The sequence below is a fragment of the Calonectris borealis genome, chromosome 7, assembly GCF_964195595.1.
Source record: "Calonectris borealis chromosome 7, bCalBor7.hap1.2, whole genome shotgun sequence".
NCBI classification, from domain to species: domain Eukaryota; kingdom Metazoa; phylum Chordata; class Aves; order Procellariiformes; family Procellariidae; genus Calonectris; species Calonectris borealis.
In genome coordinates, this window is record NC_134318.1 from 20043319 (window position 1) to 20061880 (window position 18562).

Sequence of the window (18562 nt, forward strand, 5' to 3'; positions counted from 1 at the left end):
TGTGAAACACAGAATAAAGGTAACAGTTGGCAGTAGCAGCAAAATGTCTGGAAAATACTTCTTCTGTACCATTAACTATAGTTAAAAAGGTTTTCCTTATCCTAGTGTATCTAAAAACATTGCAATTTTCTTCATTTTAAAAAGACTTTTTTTTTTTTTTTAAAAAAAGTCCCATATCTGTATCAATGCTAGCCCCTAATGTGGACATGTGGACAACAGTGTAAAAACTGGCTTGTGTTGGTGCAACTCTCTGTGTCACAATCAGGAATAACCACTGACAGGAATAAATCGCTTTTCCATAATTTTCCTGTACTAATGCAGTTACCTTGAGAGACAAGGCCACACTTCATTTAGGTGTGTCACACTTTCCAAGGCTTTTTTTAACCTTTTTTGGCTGAGCAAGCTAATAAATATTTAGGAGCACTTTCTGAAGTGGAAAAAAATCAAAAAGTGATAGCACTACAATGAATAAATTCTGAATTAATTTGGTCTATTACCATGGACTTCCAGGCAAAATTTCATGCAATCTGTTTGCCTACTGTTGCATAGCAAAGATAAGCCTTCCTTACATGGAATGCCAGTCCATCTACCATAAAATCAATGAGAACCTTCCAAACCAATTAACCGTTTCTTAGTTTTCTCCTCCCATTTCTCCCCAAAGAGTCGTCTTCACCACAGAAAATGCTACTAATAGCAGCAGTATGGGTATGGAAACCAGTTCCAGAACCTCAGCAGCTCTGCAGTAGCCCTTCATATGTTTTCTTCCAGCAGAGAGTTAACTTCTGGGTGAGTACATCATGCACATCGATAGTTATTACAAAGCAGCCAATGTGTTGGATATTTCCTCTTTTAACCTAGAGTAACTTGTTCACATGTCTCTACATTAGAATGAGCAAGTTGTAAACCTCTAACAGGTCAAGTGACATCTTTGGCATCTACTGAAATATCACAGTCCTGTGACCATGGATTTCCTTTTCTAAGTGACACTTCACATGGTCAGTCTCTATAAATAATGGAGAACCAGGAAGCTGGCTCCTAGACACAAACAGCTAGGTGCGAGAGATACAAATACTTCAAGTACTTTTGTAAGACTCACCGTCTCATTTCCAAAAAGGACGTCGACATAAGGCATGACTTTCATCATAGGCTCTTTGTAGAACTGGCTAATAAATGGTGCAGAAAGATTCAAGCTGAAGATCTTGTTGTTTGCAGAAGCCTGAGCAGCCACTTTTAATACTGCTTCTGGTGACACCGTCAGGAAGAATCCCTGCAAGCATCCAAACAAATCAATGGATGTTACTAATGTCATATTAGGAACCACATGAAGTATCTTGCTTCTAGAAGGTCTCCCCCAACCCACCTGTGTCATACACGTGCACAGATAAAAACTTCTGAAAAATACTGCCTTTCCATTAAGGTATTATGGAGGTGACAAAGAATCTGCATATGCCTAGAAGCACAGCCTTCCAAAAATAAACATAACTCCCTACCTCTGCATTCCATGCAGTACAGTTTCCCATGGCAGCTAAGACTGATGTTCATATTTTAAAAGGTGATATAATTCTAAACACCCCTTTTTAGTAATAGAGTCAAACAGACTATGCTGCTTAATTCCAAAGTCCAGTACGATGGCTCTATATACAGCTACGAGATTAATGAAATCCCTTGCCCGAAAAATTATTACCTTGTTTATAATAAATGTTGAGTATGCTGTCATTGTAGTAATTGTTATTGTTTTGCAGGAAAACCTAGAGGTTTTCACGTTTCCGCACATGTATTTTATCTCCCCCCCTCCCAGAAGTGTTGTTCTTTATTCTGAATATGAACATTCAAGTAAGTATAAATCGTGAAACAAAATAAACAGAACTCAACCAGAAATGGCTATTTGTCTACTAAATTGTGAATGCCGATTTCAACCCTGTATGAAGAGCAGTTCAAGGCTGCCATTTTGAATTTAGCATCGCAGATGGTTACCTCAACCGCACGTGTTCGAGGAGTTATGTAAAGATCCCCTACAGTTTCATTAATCTACTAATTAGACAAAGGCTTAGTCTTTACACTAATTAAACAAATTTTGTATGCTTCATTTTTATAATCCTAAAAGCAATTTTACTAACTGTTCTCAAAACTCAGTGAATAATAGTAATTTTCAAGCAAGAGCAGCAAGTGATAAATTAAGGCCAGAGATAATGTCTAAGGCACAGTAACAAACAACTTTGAGGGGGGTCTGATCAATAAAACACCATCTCAGTCCTATCTGTAACATCGCCACCGTGACACTCTAAAAGGTATAATAGTGAAACAGTCTTATTTTCCAGTTTTTCTCCATATTATTATGTCTTTGGATCACAGAATATATGTGTTTTTATCCTGTATACTTCAGCTAACAGATCATCTTAGGCATTCTATTCACCAGAAAAAAAGAATATAAAAGAGTCTACAGATTAAAAACTACTTAGAAAGTCTTTCTATTTACTTCTCCTTACTCCATGCTCTCCAGTCTAACAAATACATGATTGATTTCAAAATCTGGGCATGATTCGCTTCATGACAATAGAAGTCCAAAGGGCGCAAGAATGCTTTGCATCTTGCGGAGATACTCGGTACCTTGAGCGACTGGAAGCCTGTAAACATCCAAGCTGCTTTGCTATTTTTACATTCTGAAGAATTAAAATGAACAGTTTATATAACATCTTGTCTCCATAGCAATCTCTACCATCTTTTAGTTTTTGATTTAATGAACAGAGTTGGATTTTTAAAAAACTGTTCCAAACACAAAATAAAAACGTTTCAAGGCTAACATGTTGCCAGCTGTGGATAAATCACAGATTGCTATACAGTGGTCTACGTAAATAGTAACCTGGTCAAATAATTAGGCTTCTTACCAATTTTAAGCTGAAAACTTCATCTGAACTAAAATACATCTGATTGTAATTTAAGGTACAGAACACTATCCCCGTGAGATCTAACTCAGGCCTGCATCCAACTCCCTTTTCCTTGGAAAGGCAACATAAAAGTACTGAGATGCAGACAGGAGAGCTTGCTTTTCAGATCCTGCAAAGTAAAGGCCAGGAACTCTCAAAGGCTATAGCTCTGTCTTCTGGGTTTCCTAAAAATCACTTATGCCATTTAATTGCATTCTTCCAAGAGTTTTTTATATTTTTATTTAACTAACTATTTGACATTAAAACAACTAGAAATTAAGAGTTGTGTGTATGAGAACTCTTGTTAAACTTTGCCAAGTATAACATTTCTTTGCAAAAAAAAGTTGTAGCAATACAAAAAAAAAGTTGTAGCAGTACAATTCACACAATGGAATTAACAAAGTAGGAAGAAAATGTATAAAATCTGAAATGAACAGATTTGGATTTAAAGAAACCTAATTAGACCCCCTTTCTTAAGTATTTAAATTGAGTTTGTCTCTATTTTTAGTGGAATTCCAATTACAGCTATGGCCGGTACAGTTACAGGAACCCAGCTTCCTAAGTTTGAATTACAACTAGATAAGCCACAGACCACGCTATTGCAGCATGCTACAATTTTGTACAGGAATGAACTCCACTAAAACAAACAGGTTTTCTTATATCTCACTGGGATTCACAACAAAGTCACTTCGTGGCTTCCTTAGAACCGCAGGCCACATGCTCTTGCAGCTGCCACTGCTTTTGGTCCAGACAGATGTATACAAAGGAATACCTAAGTCAAGTACTCCTACCTACTTTAACAATTAACTGTTAACCAACATTAGCTTTGAGTGTGAGAATAAGCGTATCTTGACATCACAGGTATAAAAGATGTATTTCACTAGTAAGAAGTTCTATTCCCACTAACAAGAAGGTTAAGAGGCGCCTCAGAAGATATTCTATACCCACCTACACACCTCAGTCTACTTCTGAGAGTTTTGGGAAACTTTGTACCCTCAAAGCCCAAAGGTACCTTAAAACAACTATGAGGAAAATACCTATAATCAAAGGATAAGACAGTTAATATACAGAAATTCCAATAGCCTGGGAAACTTACGTTGCATATGAAATGAAATTAGTGTGTATGTATCCATCTTTGTGAAAGAATATTGTACATACAAGGACATATGATAATTGGACAGTGCAGTCAAAGAAAGTGAAAAGCAGCAATATTGTACTAAGAAAACCTATTAAACATTAAAGGCTATCAGGTATAGTAGCAGCACACAGTACTCCTTTGGCGTGCACTGATTGAGACTGAGTATACCAGATGCTACTGCTTCATGATGTGCCACTATTTTCTGCTGCTCAAAATGTAATGAGTCTCTTTTCTATGCCAGGAAGAAGGTACCATTGTACCACAAGCCAGAGAGCAAGGCTGAACTAGTACATACACCAGGAAAATAGGATGATAGACTGAATTATTTATATGCATGTTTGTATGTATACACGCGCAAAACACAATACTTTTCTTATGCCCTGTAAGCACTCCTTATGTTTAAATACAGTCCTTTGGTGGAGAAAAAAACATTTTCCTTGTGGAAGAAAGAGAAACAAAAAGGAAGAAATAAGAAAAACACATTTGTGTATTGCAGACACATGGCTATGGGAGATACAGTAGCTTGTTTGTAACTGAAGAGCTTTTAGAATTCAATACTAAGATGCACATGACAGCAGTAGACAAAGTCAGGAGAGAATATCATATTAATTTCACTTTTACAATATCCAGGAATTCTTTGATGCACCTTTTAAAATATGCCAGGGTACTGTGAATATAGGATAGTCTTTTACACTCAAGTCTCTTTTTTATAGACACTAGCATTACTGGAAGGATTTGGTGGGTTTACACACAAGCAATCTGTCTTTGCAAGTCATCTGTCTCATTTTTATCACACACAGACCCAAAAGGTTTCTTCTGACCCACACGAGGGCCATACAGCACTAGCTATAGCAGATGTGAGGGCAGCAAATTAAGGGTGTCAAAAGTGTCAGCAGCACAGAATCAGAGAGTGTTGAAGGACCTCACGAAGCCAGAACAACTCTGGCTTTGGTGAAAGTAATTCTGTATAAGGTCTTCTGTCCAAACTGAGAAGTCTTGCCATCATTTGTTCACATGAAATAATGTGCTTGCACTGAATTCGTCTGGATTACATACATGTAATGTTTGCACAACGAGGATCAAGATTTTTTTTTTAAGCCAGTGAGTATTTCCTTAAAGCCAAAACTGAAATCTGTGACGTAGTGTACATTTAGACAAATCCAGGCCAAGATGATAACAAACATCTTTGCAGTTTCGGATTTATTATTGTTTAATAGCACAGAAGCAACGTTTGCATAAGAACATACAGAGATAATAAAAATGAGGATTGTTCTCAAACCTACTACCCACTAAAATGCATTTGCCCTCGCTTTTTTCTAGCTCTTCCTCTTTCCTTGCCAATCCCATTTGCAGAGTGGGTTACGTGAAAATAACTTTATCATATGAGTGACAGGATTTTGAACCATGGTATTCTGAGCTGATTTTGAAATGCCATTTGGTAACAATGTAAAGTCAATAAATCGCAAGTGTGAATCAAAATATTTAACTTTCAGAAACACATATACAACAGCCTGCTGCCATTTAAGACAATTTATATTCTGCCAACATGAAAGGAACACACCATTTAATCCAAAATTATTTTATAGCAAGCATTTACATAAAAATGCAATTATGATGACATCACACTCTCATCCATCTAAAGGGTGGAATTTTTCAGGCACATAGAAAGTTTGACAGTTATGTAGTGACAGTCCTGATAAATACTATGATTCGGTAAAGGCCTACAGAAATCATCTAACTTCAAGTATGCTGGCAGTTCCAGTAAAAGAGGGAGACTGCTAAGATGCCAAAAGAACTTACTCTGTTAAACGACAGACATAACCAAGTCAGAGCTTTTGGACCTGGTTAAGTTTCCTATATTCTGTACACAAAGAGAACTTCAAGCCCCACACTTGGGCAGAAGGGACTTCCCTCAGCTCTGCTCTGCCATCAGTCTCATCTGCTGCAGTCTAGCAGAAATATCAGGGCTTGGAGAGAAGCTGCAACACATGGCAATTCTTGGGATGGAGAATGAACCACTAGGTAACTGCTCCAGACAGAACTTCTTACACAAGGCTTCCAGGTGCCCTTACAACCAGAAGAGACTGAAAGACTTTCGTCTTCTAGCCTCTGAACTGCACAGAGCACAGACTGGGTGCAGTCCATGTCCCACCCACTGCGAGACAAGGCAATGAAATCATCTTCCTTCAGAACAGGAACCAGAAGGAATCTTCCTGGAAAATTAGAGCAAAAGCTCTTCATCTGTCTTAGTACTTATGTGAGTTTAAAAGAGCAGGGAACAATTTAAAAACTATCTTTAACGCTGAAATACCTGATCACAATACCTGGAATGTGCATGTCAAGTTAGCAGTCTTACTGACCCCTTACCTCTTGCTCTGAGTTTTGAGCATTTATACTTGCAACTTGTTCCTGCTTGAAATTATTTGTTAAATTATTTTCCTTAGGGAGATATGACAGGATAGTATCAAATGACAGAGATAGTAAAATACTCACGATGTGGAAAAAATCTCCAGAAATAATTAACAAAACCCCACAAATTAAATAAACAACACAACCTTTATTAATGAAGGTGCTTGTGCTTTAAGTCATTTTTTACTTTCTCTAGGAAGGACAAAAGCTCTATTTAATTATCCACTTGGGAAATGTTCAGTCTGTAAATTAGTGAAATACATGAATGTTATTTTAATCTATGTAACTGTTCGTCATGTAATAGGTCATTTAGGAACTTAGAAAGTACCTACACAGTATCAGTTGCATTTTGGAACTGTAGTTTATCTTGTAGTGATCAGCAAGTGGTTACTTAATGAAACAAAACCCACTGCTTCTCGTCCAGTTCCTACTGGGGACAGTTGTTTTAAATCAGAAAGCAAGGACAGCAAGAATGCAACAATTTCTCTGAGTAATTGTTTTGGCTTGTTCCTGTATGCATTGTTTATTTTTATGAAAGTATTGCTTTATAACTGGAAAATGACTAAGCTGTAAACTATTGTTTTATCATTCTGAGTGGCCAGCCTTTCTGTTTTTGATAAAAGCCAAGTTTCAAACAGTTTTCAGTAACATAGGAAAAACCCTAACTGTCAGTAAATGTGCTTATATTGACCGTGACATTTTCCTCTATGATGGTGCCAACACGTCAGGAGGAGAGGATTGCTTTCAGACTTGAACAGCTTCTTTGTTGCTGAAGTGAACTCTGATTGCTGCCATATTAGTATCTATCAGATTACAACAGTAGCAGAAAACCTCCAATATTTGACATTATATGTTAAAGAAAATAATTATTTTATGCATATATTAGCAATTTCTTTCTAGTTGTAAACAATTTGGAAATAATTTTCAATTCTGATTACTATTGATTAAATTAAGTGCTCTCCAGGAAGTTCTTCCAAGCCCTATTTAGGACAAAATAATTGTGTGACTTTACTTACAAGATGTATATTCGCAGAGTGTATAGATGAGAACTTTAACAATGAGGTGGAGGTGTACACACATGTGCGAGAGAGCAGTAATACACCTAGTTTTGGCGTAGGGAAATGTTATCCCAAATGAAAAATTCTCCTATTTTCCTGGAAACTACAAAGTTAGTTAAGCTCATATTGGCAAGATGAATTGAGATCTCAAGATGATGGTCTGACATAGCTCCCTAAAACCTGCCCCTTTGTGAGGAAGCAAAAAATCTCTATATTCTTTCTAAATTTCAGCATACAGTTTTACGTGAGTTTAATAAGCCAGGGAGCAAGATGTCTATTTTTATTTATACTGAATTTATAACAAAATTTTGGAGGAAGTATTAAACACCATCTGGGAGATAGGAGCCCAGAGGTTTTATTAATTTGATTAAGTAATTCAACCTTTTTTGCCTCTGTTTACCCACTTGCAAAATAGTTATAATGAAAAATACACCTCCATTGGCAGAACCAGTGGGAGGTTTAATTACTTAACATTACTGAAATGACTGAAATTCTCTGTTGAAAGGTATTATAAAGTACAAGGTATTACCATCAATAAAATATAAGCTGCAAATCAAACAAGCTATGATAAAGAACAAGCCACTTTTCTTCTTTGCTCCTAGTATCCCAAAAACACTGTGCTACACTTTTTCTTCATTGAAAACCAATTTAATCCTTATTGAGAAAGCAATGCATCTTAAAATATTTGTTAAATCGTTGATTAAAGAGAGAAACTGTTTCTTTCACTTTTCATCCTTCTAAAATAACTCTTTATCAAAATTAGGTTTGCCTAACCCATCTACTAATATGAGGATAATGTTGTGTTTAGACCAAAAAGCAGACTCAGAAATACCAATTATTGTTTAATGAAACAATAACCAGAAGTCTGAAAATTGGTAATTATATTATTTATGATGTTTGAAACAATGAGATAATTGATTTTCAATCTTAATTTTCACAATTTTGAGCACAATCCCAGGGTCCCTGTCCTGGTAAATAAGCATTTCAGGAAGTAAAGAATAAGGTATGGTTAATTTAGGCCCTTGATGATTGTGCAACATTTGCTTTTTTGTGTATGGCTAGTTACATTAATATAATTTGGCATCTCATTAATTATGTAAACATCAACCATATGTTGAATTCATTCAAGTTTGGTGTGTACATAATATTTATAGTATATTAGTAAATTGAGAGAATCTATGTAACTACAAATGCATAGAGAATTTCTAATTCTCTAGACAGTTAATCCTCAGATTGAAAGCTCTGTAAGCAAGCATTTAAAACAAGCCTATTCCTTGCTTATTCAAATGGACTTGAACCAGAAGAGAACAAATACCAGTATCTTTTTAATTAAATGTGCTTATGCCAGCACAATGGTTTATTTAATAAACACAGGTAAAACACTAAAAGACCAAAATGATGACTGACCATTGGTATATTAGTAGATAATCACCACTGACTGACTGGGTGTCAAAAGATCTTGTAAAAATGCAGATTTGTTGATATGGTTGTACAAAGTCTTGTGGAGAACCATAAAAAGCTTGCATATCAGTACTGCTTACTTAAGAATTTTGTTTTTAATATTCCATGGACTGAATATCATAAAAATTCTTCTGCTGTGTATGTGCAAGAGACTTTTTGGTTATGTGACTATGCACACAAATATTGTGGCTTTTGGAGTAGAGGGGGAAACTAATTTGAGCTTGCCCTGCTGTATTTATAAATATTAGTTCCCTGCTCACAAAAAAAGGAAAAAAAACCCTCACCAACCTCCTGCTTTATACTAGTATATACTGCTATACCTGTGCCCTCAGAGTGTCAGGATTCCCCGGTGATGCAGAGGAACGCGACTGCTACGTAATACAAACAAATACAGGAATGAGTCCAATGTCATGAAAAATAAGTCAACTCCAGCATGACTTCTTTACCTTATGGATTTCCCTGTCAACAACGTGGTCATGCTATGAAAGGTTTCACTTAAATTCAGGTTAGAAAACAGATATAAGGTATAATAAAACATAGCTATGTTTTTCCCTAGGTGCTCTCATACTGAAATACTTAGGCACAAACCTGTCCTCCCTCCACCCAACTACCTTTGAGATCTTGTAAATTATAAGAACATAGCAGCACGGGGATTAAATATTAATCAAAGTCATTACCATCATCGTTAGAACATATTTCAAGAGCCCCAAAGAAAGAGCATATTATTTCACTAATAAAGATCATATCATCAGAAAGACTACACTGATACTGCATCATGGTAGGTACAACGAGAAAAAAAGAAATGATTAAGAGATAACACGGAAGATTTCTGAAAGTTATTGCACTATTGAAATGCTAACTCATCCTTTAACTGAGTCTGTTTAAGTAAAGCAGACTCACCATGGGCAAAACAGAGCTCTATATAGAACCACAGAAGCATACAGTGTATTTACAAAATGTAATTTTGCTGGGGAAAAAAAACACAACAAAAACCTCCAAACTCCATAAATTATAGCAGTGAAAATCCAGGGCAGCTCTAAAGCTTCAGTGGAGATCTGAATTCATTTGGTGTGCGCTAGGGCTATCCAAAGCGCAACAAGGACACCTGAAACTAACATTGTTCACAGGGATGACTTGTTCTTTGCATTAAAGTAATGACAAGTTTTATGGAATAATAGGACTTTTGCTATTTACAAATTAAGGTGTAAATGATTAATAAACCAAAATACCCTCTCCTGCTCCCTAAGGTATTTGCTAGCTGATTCTAAACAGCCTACGTATCCTTATGATATATTTAATTTAATGTATAAGCACCACTATTGCATAAAATTAAGTGCATAGTAAAATAAAATGCTCAGAAGAACTAAAAAAGTAATTGGCAAAATAACAAAGGATGTATTTCTTTCAATTTCTGGCTTACCAGGTTTAAAAGTGCGTGTGGTAACATTTCCTTTTAAATATCCCTCTTCTCACAACTTTACCCCCAGAATCACAATTCCAAAAAAACTTCTTTCACAGCAAATATAACATTTAGTATGAATGCGCAATTAGGTCCTAATCACTTGGATTAATTACCACATCAGGGTTTACAATAAAACATTTATTGCTCACACTTCCACACATTAAAATTAATTATTTAAAAGAACATTAATGTTATTGCTTGGCCTTTTAATTTTCATTATATAAAGACTGCTGCATGACTTTGTTTCTGAACACACAAATAAATGAGAGCCAGGACCTATGCTAATTCTAATAATTCTTAAGTAATATAGTTGAAATGTGGACAGTTGCTAAACTCTAAAAAAAGATATTTTCACTTAAATTAATTTGGGTAATAATAATTGTCTGTAGAACACTGAATACAATGAGCTGTGTAAGTGTTTTAATTAATTATTATAATCTGAATGAGTACTTTCTTCAAATTCAAAGGGGGGGGGCGGGAAATACCCCTAACTATTCACTTTTTAGAGCCAAATAATACTTACGTTAAGTTCCTGTTTCTAATGAATTCAGGAGCTCACACCTCAGAAACCCACTGACTGTACCACTACTGTAATCAGGGAGAGTAGTGTTAATCTTTTACTCCCAGATCTTACAACCTGAGGGGAAACTTCTCTGCCAAGACGCTGTTTTCTGTAATATCATATTATTGTGGGAGTAGCAGGTTTCAGGAGGGGCTTCAATTTGCACTGCTATTCAAGATGAATACTCTAAATAAATTTTAATTTTCAACTCAACGTTTTCCATACTTCTCTACTTGAAAATGACTCCACTCCTGTCACATTATTTGCCCACCTTCACAGAAAATCAAGACTACAGATACAGGAAATATGACTGAGCAAACTTTTTTTTCCATTTAATTAAAATGTGTAATATTTTTAAAAACAGTTTTAGATCAATAAAAGATCAACTTAGGTGGTCAGCCTACGGCACAGAAATAACCTTTCTTGATGCAGAATACCTCTGAGTTTTCAAGGAAAATGATTTTGAGAACGGGAAACCCCTGAAACTTGGTGAGCAAATACCTATCTGTTCCCTAAGAATGTGTGACCTGTGACAAAGCCCCTTTAGCCACCTGGGAGGCATAATGTACCCATGCAGCTTCTCAGTCTTCACAAGTAGGTATCCAAGTTCAAAGGGGTACAGGTCCCTTCTGCAGATGTTACTCTGTGTTTAGTACTAAATGTTCACAGGATGTACAACTTCTGACAGGAACACTTGCAAATCACAGATTTTCCATTAGAAACACTAGTGTCTGCAAAATGGAATTCAGGAAATACTGAACGAGGCTGCTCACATATAGACATTGTGATGCAATTTTTGAGGGTAGAATTACATGCTACTGATTTTAAGAATACTACGTTATACCTTTTTTCTGCAACAATAGAAACATATGGGCAGTATTTTCTACATAATGTATGACAGACAAATGGATTTCATAAACTGTCATGTAAATTAGAATTCATAGTTCCAAATCAATTTACAAATTAAGAACAATAAAGCAGAATACAAATAACAAATAAGAAAATCACTGCTAATTAGTGACTTTTTTGGACTCACTTAAGCCTTCAAAACTGTTACTTTATGGAAACAAAGTTAAATTCAAGGAGGTATTTCCAACATGGCAATTCTGGTTTTGGAAGATCAGCCTAACTCCTTGAACCAACATCTCTCCTATTTGTTAGTGCCCAAATTAGTTTGTCTGCTTTAATTAAATTTGCTTATTCTTGGAATGTTGAAGTGTACAGGGAAAAAGAAGAGAGGTTTATATGAGTTAATGTTCTTAAAAAATTTTATTTGAAATTATATAATTCAAATAAACTTTTTTTGAAACTCACGTGAGTTTTATAACGCCCGAAGAAATTTCAAGCGGAAAAAGAATTTTCACAATATGGGTCAAACATTAGAATATTCTTAGAAATATTCAAAACGACTAAACATAAAGCAACTTTGTAAAGTTGTAAACTTTGAATTTGCTCTAACAAACCTCTGGTGGTCCATTCCAACCTGAATTATTCTAGAATTCTATGATATACTACAGCTGTGTGTATTTGAAAAATATGCACAAAAAAATATGTGGACAAAGCATATAGCCTCCAATGTTCTATCAGCTTCTAAGAGAGTATTTCAGAGCAGAGCATCCCAGATACTGCATACACCTCTAACAAATCATGTAAGAAATTAGCTATTTTACCCTGAAATAAACACCACAAAATGTATACACTTTACAAATGAACCATGTAAATGCATTAGAAGTAGAATAACACCTTAGAGGTTAAGGTCCTCCTGCCGCCCTTCAACTTCACATGGAGCTTCCCTAAATTCAAAATTATGAAGTCAATGAGATTTTAATAATGCCTACAGCCCTATATGTAGACAGTCCTTTGGACAGGAATGAGCTCTGCTACAAGAATATTAATTATGAAAAAGTGTTCCCTGCTTTTTTTTGCCCTTTACTTGAATCTCTGCCCATCCAATTTGTGTCCTTGGAAATAGAGAGAATAAGAAAAACAGATACTAAAGCTATCACAATGTATTTAACAGTGTTAACTTGTATGCTAATTTATACACATAACCATGATTTTCTAGATTAGAATATCAATGAATAACTTTGACATATTGGACACATATAAATAAAGACAAATGAAAAAGCACTCCTTTTTAAATCAGCATTTAAGCTCTTGTTTTAGTGCTTTTATAAGAAAAGGAAGTTGGGATCTCTCAAAATCACCTCCTCAGTTCTGAGAGTTTAAATCCATTCCTTATGCTAAATAAACATCATTTCTACTTTTTAAACAGCCAAACTAGAACATTTTGGAACTCTATAATAAATAACCTCATTTTAGGGAATGAAAACTATTGTTCCATGTTGAAGTAAAATGCAGCATGCATTCCTCAAAGCAGACATGGAAAGTCTCTGTCTCAAGTTTTTGATATATTTTTATGTATCTGTATCAATAACATGACTTCATTTATAGGAAAGCCTGATGATACGGTATTTATTTGAGCTTGCTTTCTCTTCAAAGCACCTAACTATGGAAATCAAGGATTTTCTCATTACTCCTGTCCCTGCAACGGCTCCTCATCAACATCTATGGTCCAACTCAGTCAGGAGTCTAGTAGGAAACCAAAGACTGGCAGAGTGGTATCAACCACTTCTACAAATAAGAGGAAAATAAAGCGATGATGGTACCTCCAAAACAGAGTTCAGGAGCCATGGATAAATATTTCACATTTCTTCAACTTTCTGATAATTAGAGCTCTAATTTTCTTCAGGAAGGGCAGTGGAGACACACATCAGCTACTTTCACAAACCTTTGCCTGGAGAGCAATATCTATACAATGCTACTTAGAACATCTTCTGCAGAACAAAATTAAGCTTAAGAAGCTCCCTTCTGAAACAGGTATTTGAATACTGCTCTAAATCACATGGCAACATATTCTCCTCTCCAATAGTTGCATTTATCCATAGTAGTAATTGTTGTTAATCAAAGGGTTAAGTAGTTGGTAATGACACGAACAATAAAAATAATTTCTTGACAAGATTCCACCCTCATTCCAATCTCTACCAAAGTGTCAAATGTAATTATAAATTTTCACCAAAGATGTCAGATTCTTATGTTAATCTTTGCACAATCCGACATTGCCATTCTTCAGCTTTTATAGATGTGAACAGTTATCACTTTGTTTGTATGTCACCACAGACAACATAATCAATAGTTTTCATATCTTTCTGTTCATATTTTTTGTTGAAATGAATTTTTTGAGTGCTGCTTACTTTTGTTCCACTATGAAACTTGTTACTGCTTGAATAGGGAGTACTTAATCTCAACAATAAACATTATAATATATGATAAAGCAGTCAGGAAAAAAAAGTTTCAACGTTTTTTACCAGTCCCCATTTTAACATACTCTGTCCTTATCAAATTAATATCTAACAACAGTGACACGAAAGCAACACAATGGATGGCTTTCTTCACTTCAGATGCACTAATCTGAAGCACAAACTGCCTTTCACTCCTTTTCCTTTTATGTTCTATATTTCTGCAGTAGGGAAATCTTACTCCATGAAACCCAACGCAAAAAATTTATAACTGGAAAGAACTGGTTTATAAAATATTACCTGACCTCATCAATAATTTAAACAGGATCCACAAACAAATGGATTGCTTGTTTATTGTTTCCATACCCAAATAGCCACCAGGCAGGCTGGAGAAGTATTTTTTCTGACCTGTCTCTCAGGTGAAAGTACCATGCGGGCACATTCAGCTCTTCCTGCAGTTCTACAGCAAAACTCCTCCAGCTCTGAGCACAATCAACACAGTTGCTCCGTACCAGAAACAGACACCAACAGATTTTCTTAAAAGTTGCAAATGACACTCATTGAAAAGTTGTTTATTGTAGGATAGTGGCTCCTGTGAAGGTAAACTTCATCCTTAATGTGTCTACCCATATACCTACTCTCCATGGATGCTATGTAGCACCAAGACTGAAAAAAAAGATAATTTTTTAAAACCAGTCACCAGGGCACAAAACTGAAATGTGAAGAGGAGAATAAATTTCTTGCTGGCATAGGCTTTACATTACTTTTACAAATGAGCACCACTGTGCCAACAGTGGAACTGGTCCTGATTTTGTAATGTTTGCTGAACTTGAGTTTAGAAATTGGCCTTCTTGACAGGCAGTCTGATGGGAAGTTTCCCTTCTGGGCACCAAAACAGACAAAACTGCTCCAATAGAAAGAACTTACTCTGAATATGATGATTTAGCTTAGGTTTTAGGCTCTAGCTTGACCAAATGAGTACTTCAGACACTTAATACCCAACAAAGAGAGTCAAGATCTTCTATTGCCAGCACCCAACTGACTTCTTCCAGTGTGAACTAGAAGCAGTTAAGAGTCTGCTTCATCCACACCTTCCTAGCTTAAAATTGATATACATAATCAGAGCAGAATATGTTTGTCACCCAACTGCTAGGTTTAGCCAGAGGTAATTACTTTTATTTATTAGAAACTGCAGCCCTGGCCTTGTCTGGAAGCACAGAAATTACATGACTCTTCCCTGAATGAGAGCCTCAGACCTGTGAAGCTATGCACTTAACGTTGTAAATCCAACAGTACCGAAGTCTAGTAACCAATGCATATCCATAACCTCTACAGTAATACCACGGTATGGTTCAGGCTGCTGAAAAAGCAGATTTCAGAGAATGGGTTGCAGCACAGCAGTACTTTGGCATACGTGTAAGAAACAGAGTCTGAGGTGTCTTCTGACCCTATTTACTCCTCACAAATTGCATTCAGATGCGCAGGATTTACAGAAGTCTTCCTGTGAAGTTGCTTTTCTGGCATCTAGTCTCCACAACGATGATTGCTTATATCTCACATACCCTGCCATATTTCTGTCCACTCTAATCTCAGGCAAAGGAACTTCAGAATATTCACTGTGAATAATAGCCCTTGGAAAATATTCAACAATTTCAAGACTGTATGATACATTTTAGAATTTAGATATTTAATAGCACTGATGACTAGCAATTTTCCACAATTACCATCATAATCATTCTATGTTCTGAGAAGAGGATACAGATGATAAGGAGCTGTTTGAAAAATTAAACTTTTATAAAACATCTTCTGAATGTCTGGCATTTTGATACAGTAATACTTTGTCTGCTTTTCTGACTGCCTGCTACAAATTTGTATTTGCCTTTGGATATTCTTCTTATGGCAAAAGAGTCTGCTCCGAGATTTGTACCTTGGTTTTACTACAGTGAATTATGTATCTATTCAGAGATCATGCTCTCCCAAATGAACATCCAAGCCTGTTAAAATAGTCTGCCAACATACTGTGAAGATCTGGGAAATGGCACACCCTCACAAATGCCAGATGTAATTCTGCCCACAAGAAAAGTCAGATGGATTCCTCCAATAAATTCCTACTTCTTTTGTCTGACTCTTGGTTGATATATGATACCACTGCAGATGTATCCAATTTTATTAAAATTTGTCCCATCAGCTCCATTCTGAAAGAAGAATTTTCAAATTTACCCTGAGTTTGTGCACATTTTGTGATAAGTTGTTCCTAAGCTGAAATCCAAGCTTTAAGTTTTATTTCATTTAGTTCAGCTAGTTCCATATCTGGTCAGACAATCTTCTGTGTTTGTGATTGTAAAAGACAGCTATATTTCACTAAAAGTGCTTGGATATTTGGGCTCACATTTCAGTAAATTTTTCAGTTAGTACTGAAACGGCAATTATTATGTCCACTTTGGCTGAGGTTCAAAATCATCATAACTAGCAGCGGAGTTCAAACACCAAAACCTCCCACAGGACTACATGCAAGACACACAGATCTCATCACAGCTAGCTCTTCAAATCCTCTGCTAAAGAACTGACTGTAAGAATAACATTCTTTAGTGTTTATAGTTTTATATCAAAAGAAAAGCTTTTCCTAAATGAGTGGCTAATAATGTACTTCAAACTATGGAGAAACTGGTAAACCTGTTCTTAAAGATGTCACTTAATCCCTCCATTCCAAAGACATACCTGATGTTAAAAATTATATAGGAAACACACAGTTGAAAGCCAACACAGTTGTCTGTGGTCTTTGCTGAATTTGATATTAACAAAGTTTGGAACTATTCTGAAAACCTCATGCCCTAAAAATCATCACATAGTAGAAAAGTATCCACTAGAAAGTTAAAGAAGTAGCAATTCAAAGTAATTTTTTAAAAGCCTTTTTGAGTGTATACTTGCTATGAATTTAAGCACAATAATTTACAAGTACTTATACACACTGAGAGAACAACTGCAGTTGCTACACATTTAAGATTTTCCTAAGGGGACATACTGAGGAGGTAAGGTAAAAATTTTTTGAATTGGGAAGTATTAAGACTTGACATTAAGCTAATATTGAATGATCTTGCACTGAATTACTCAAACATTTAAAGACTGATGAAATAACTCCATATAAATAAAATCACGAAACAAAATACAGGTATATAAACATGCTATTTGTTCTGCACTGCTTCATGTACAGAAACTAAGCTTCTAATTCAACTTGTCTTTGTGTAGTATTATTACTCTGTAGAAAAGAGGGTGTTTTGTTTCTAAAAATGACATTTTTGGCATTATGCCCAAATTACTTAGGATTCTGAAGATATTGCCCAACAGTTATCCTCCCGTTCCCAGTCATTCATTTTGTTACTAGTGTTTGCAAAGAATGATGATCTAGAATGTCCTTTGTGGTAAGTTTTTGTATTCCACTTTATTCCTTCTCAACTGAGGATATTATAGTTTGAGTCTATTCACATTTAAGGGAGCACAGACTGTAAAAGTTAGTGATGCTCACTGGGAGATACTTTTCTGCTTGGAGATACAGAAGGGAAAAATATTGTGTGAGAAACAGGGAGATAAAATTTAACGCAAGTGTGAAAACGAAGTGGGGTAACTGTTTTTGTCACTGTGGTGTCACAGCTGGCCCTGTGATAGATGAGTCCGAGTCTGCATATGAAATTAATATACACTAAAAACTTTATTAATAGGAAGAATTAATTACTTCAAGATGATAACACATCTTGGATCTAAATCAGATGCTGCTTAAGGGCACACTGGGGATAACTAAGTATTGTTACATGAGTGTCTTTCTCACCTGAGAAAAATACAGTAAAGATTCTATACATCTCAGTTCTTGCACAAAACTACCCAAAAGCATATTGGGGCTTTCCATAGAAATAGAAAACCTCTAAAAGGGGCCTTTAAAGTTGGCAAAATCAGCAAATTTAATCTATCCACTTTCTTTTGACCTTTAAACCTGACCTGAAAAAAGTGTTCAGCAACATAAATTTGATCTCTAAAGGCCTGCTGCAGATCTCATTTTCTGCTGTTTTTCCATTAGGCATTTATGGGACTTGCTGGTGTTACAGGGGACTAGTAAAATGTCGAAGTAATCCTGCAGTTCCTGTGTATGAATTCAGCTTTTCCCTATGAGATGATAACATTTTTTCTTCCCTGCCAAGGCTTTTTCAGATACTGGAGTATAAGACTAATACCATAGGTGTGATGTTTTTTTTTTTTC

The 18562-nt window shown here is 35.7% G+C and overlaps 1 protein-coding gene across 3 annotated transcripts in view; it reads right to left on the bottom strand.

Moving 5' to 3' along the window:
* ADK (adenosine kinase) overlaps positions 1-18562 on the bottom strand; it is a 300617-nt gene that overhangs the window by 86135 nt on the left and 195920 nt on the right. For all 3 annotated transcript variants that reach the window (XM_075155352.1, XM_075155350.1, XM_075155351.1), the window contains one exon: positions 1097-1267. In XM_075155352.1, coding sequence (XP_075011453.1) covers positions 1097-1267 — 171 coding nt within the window. The remainder of the gene's footprint in view (positions 1-1096; positions 1268-18562) is intronic.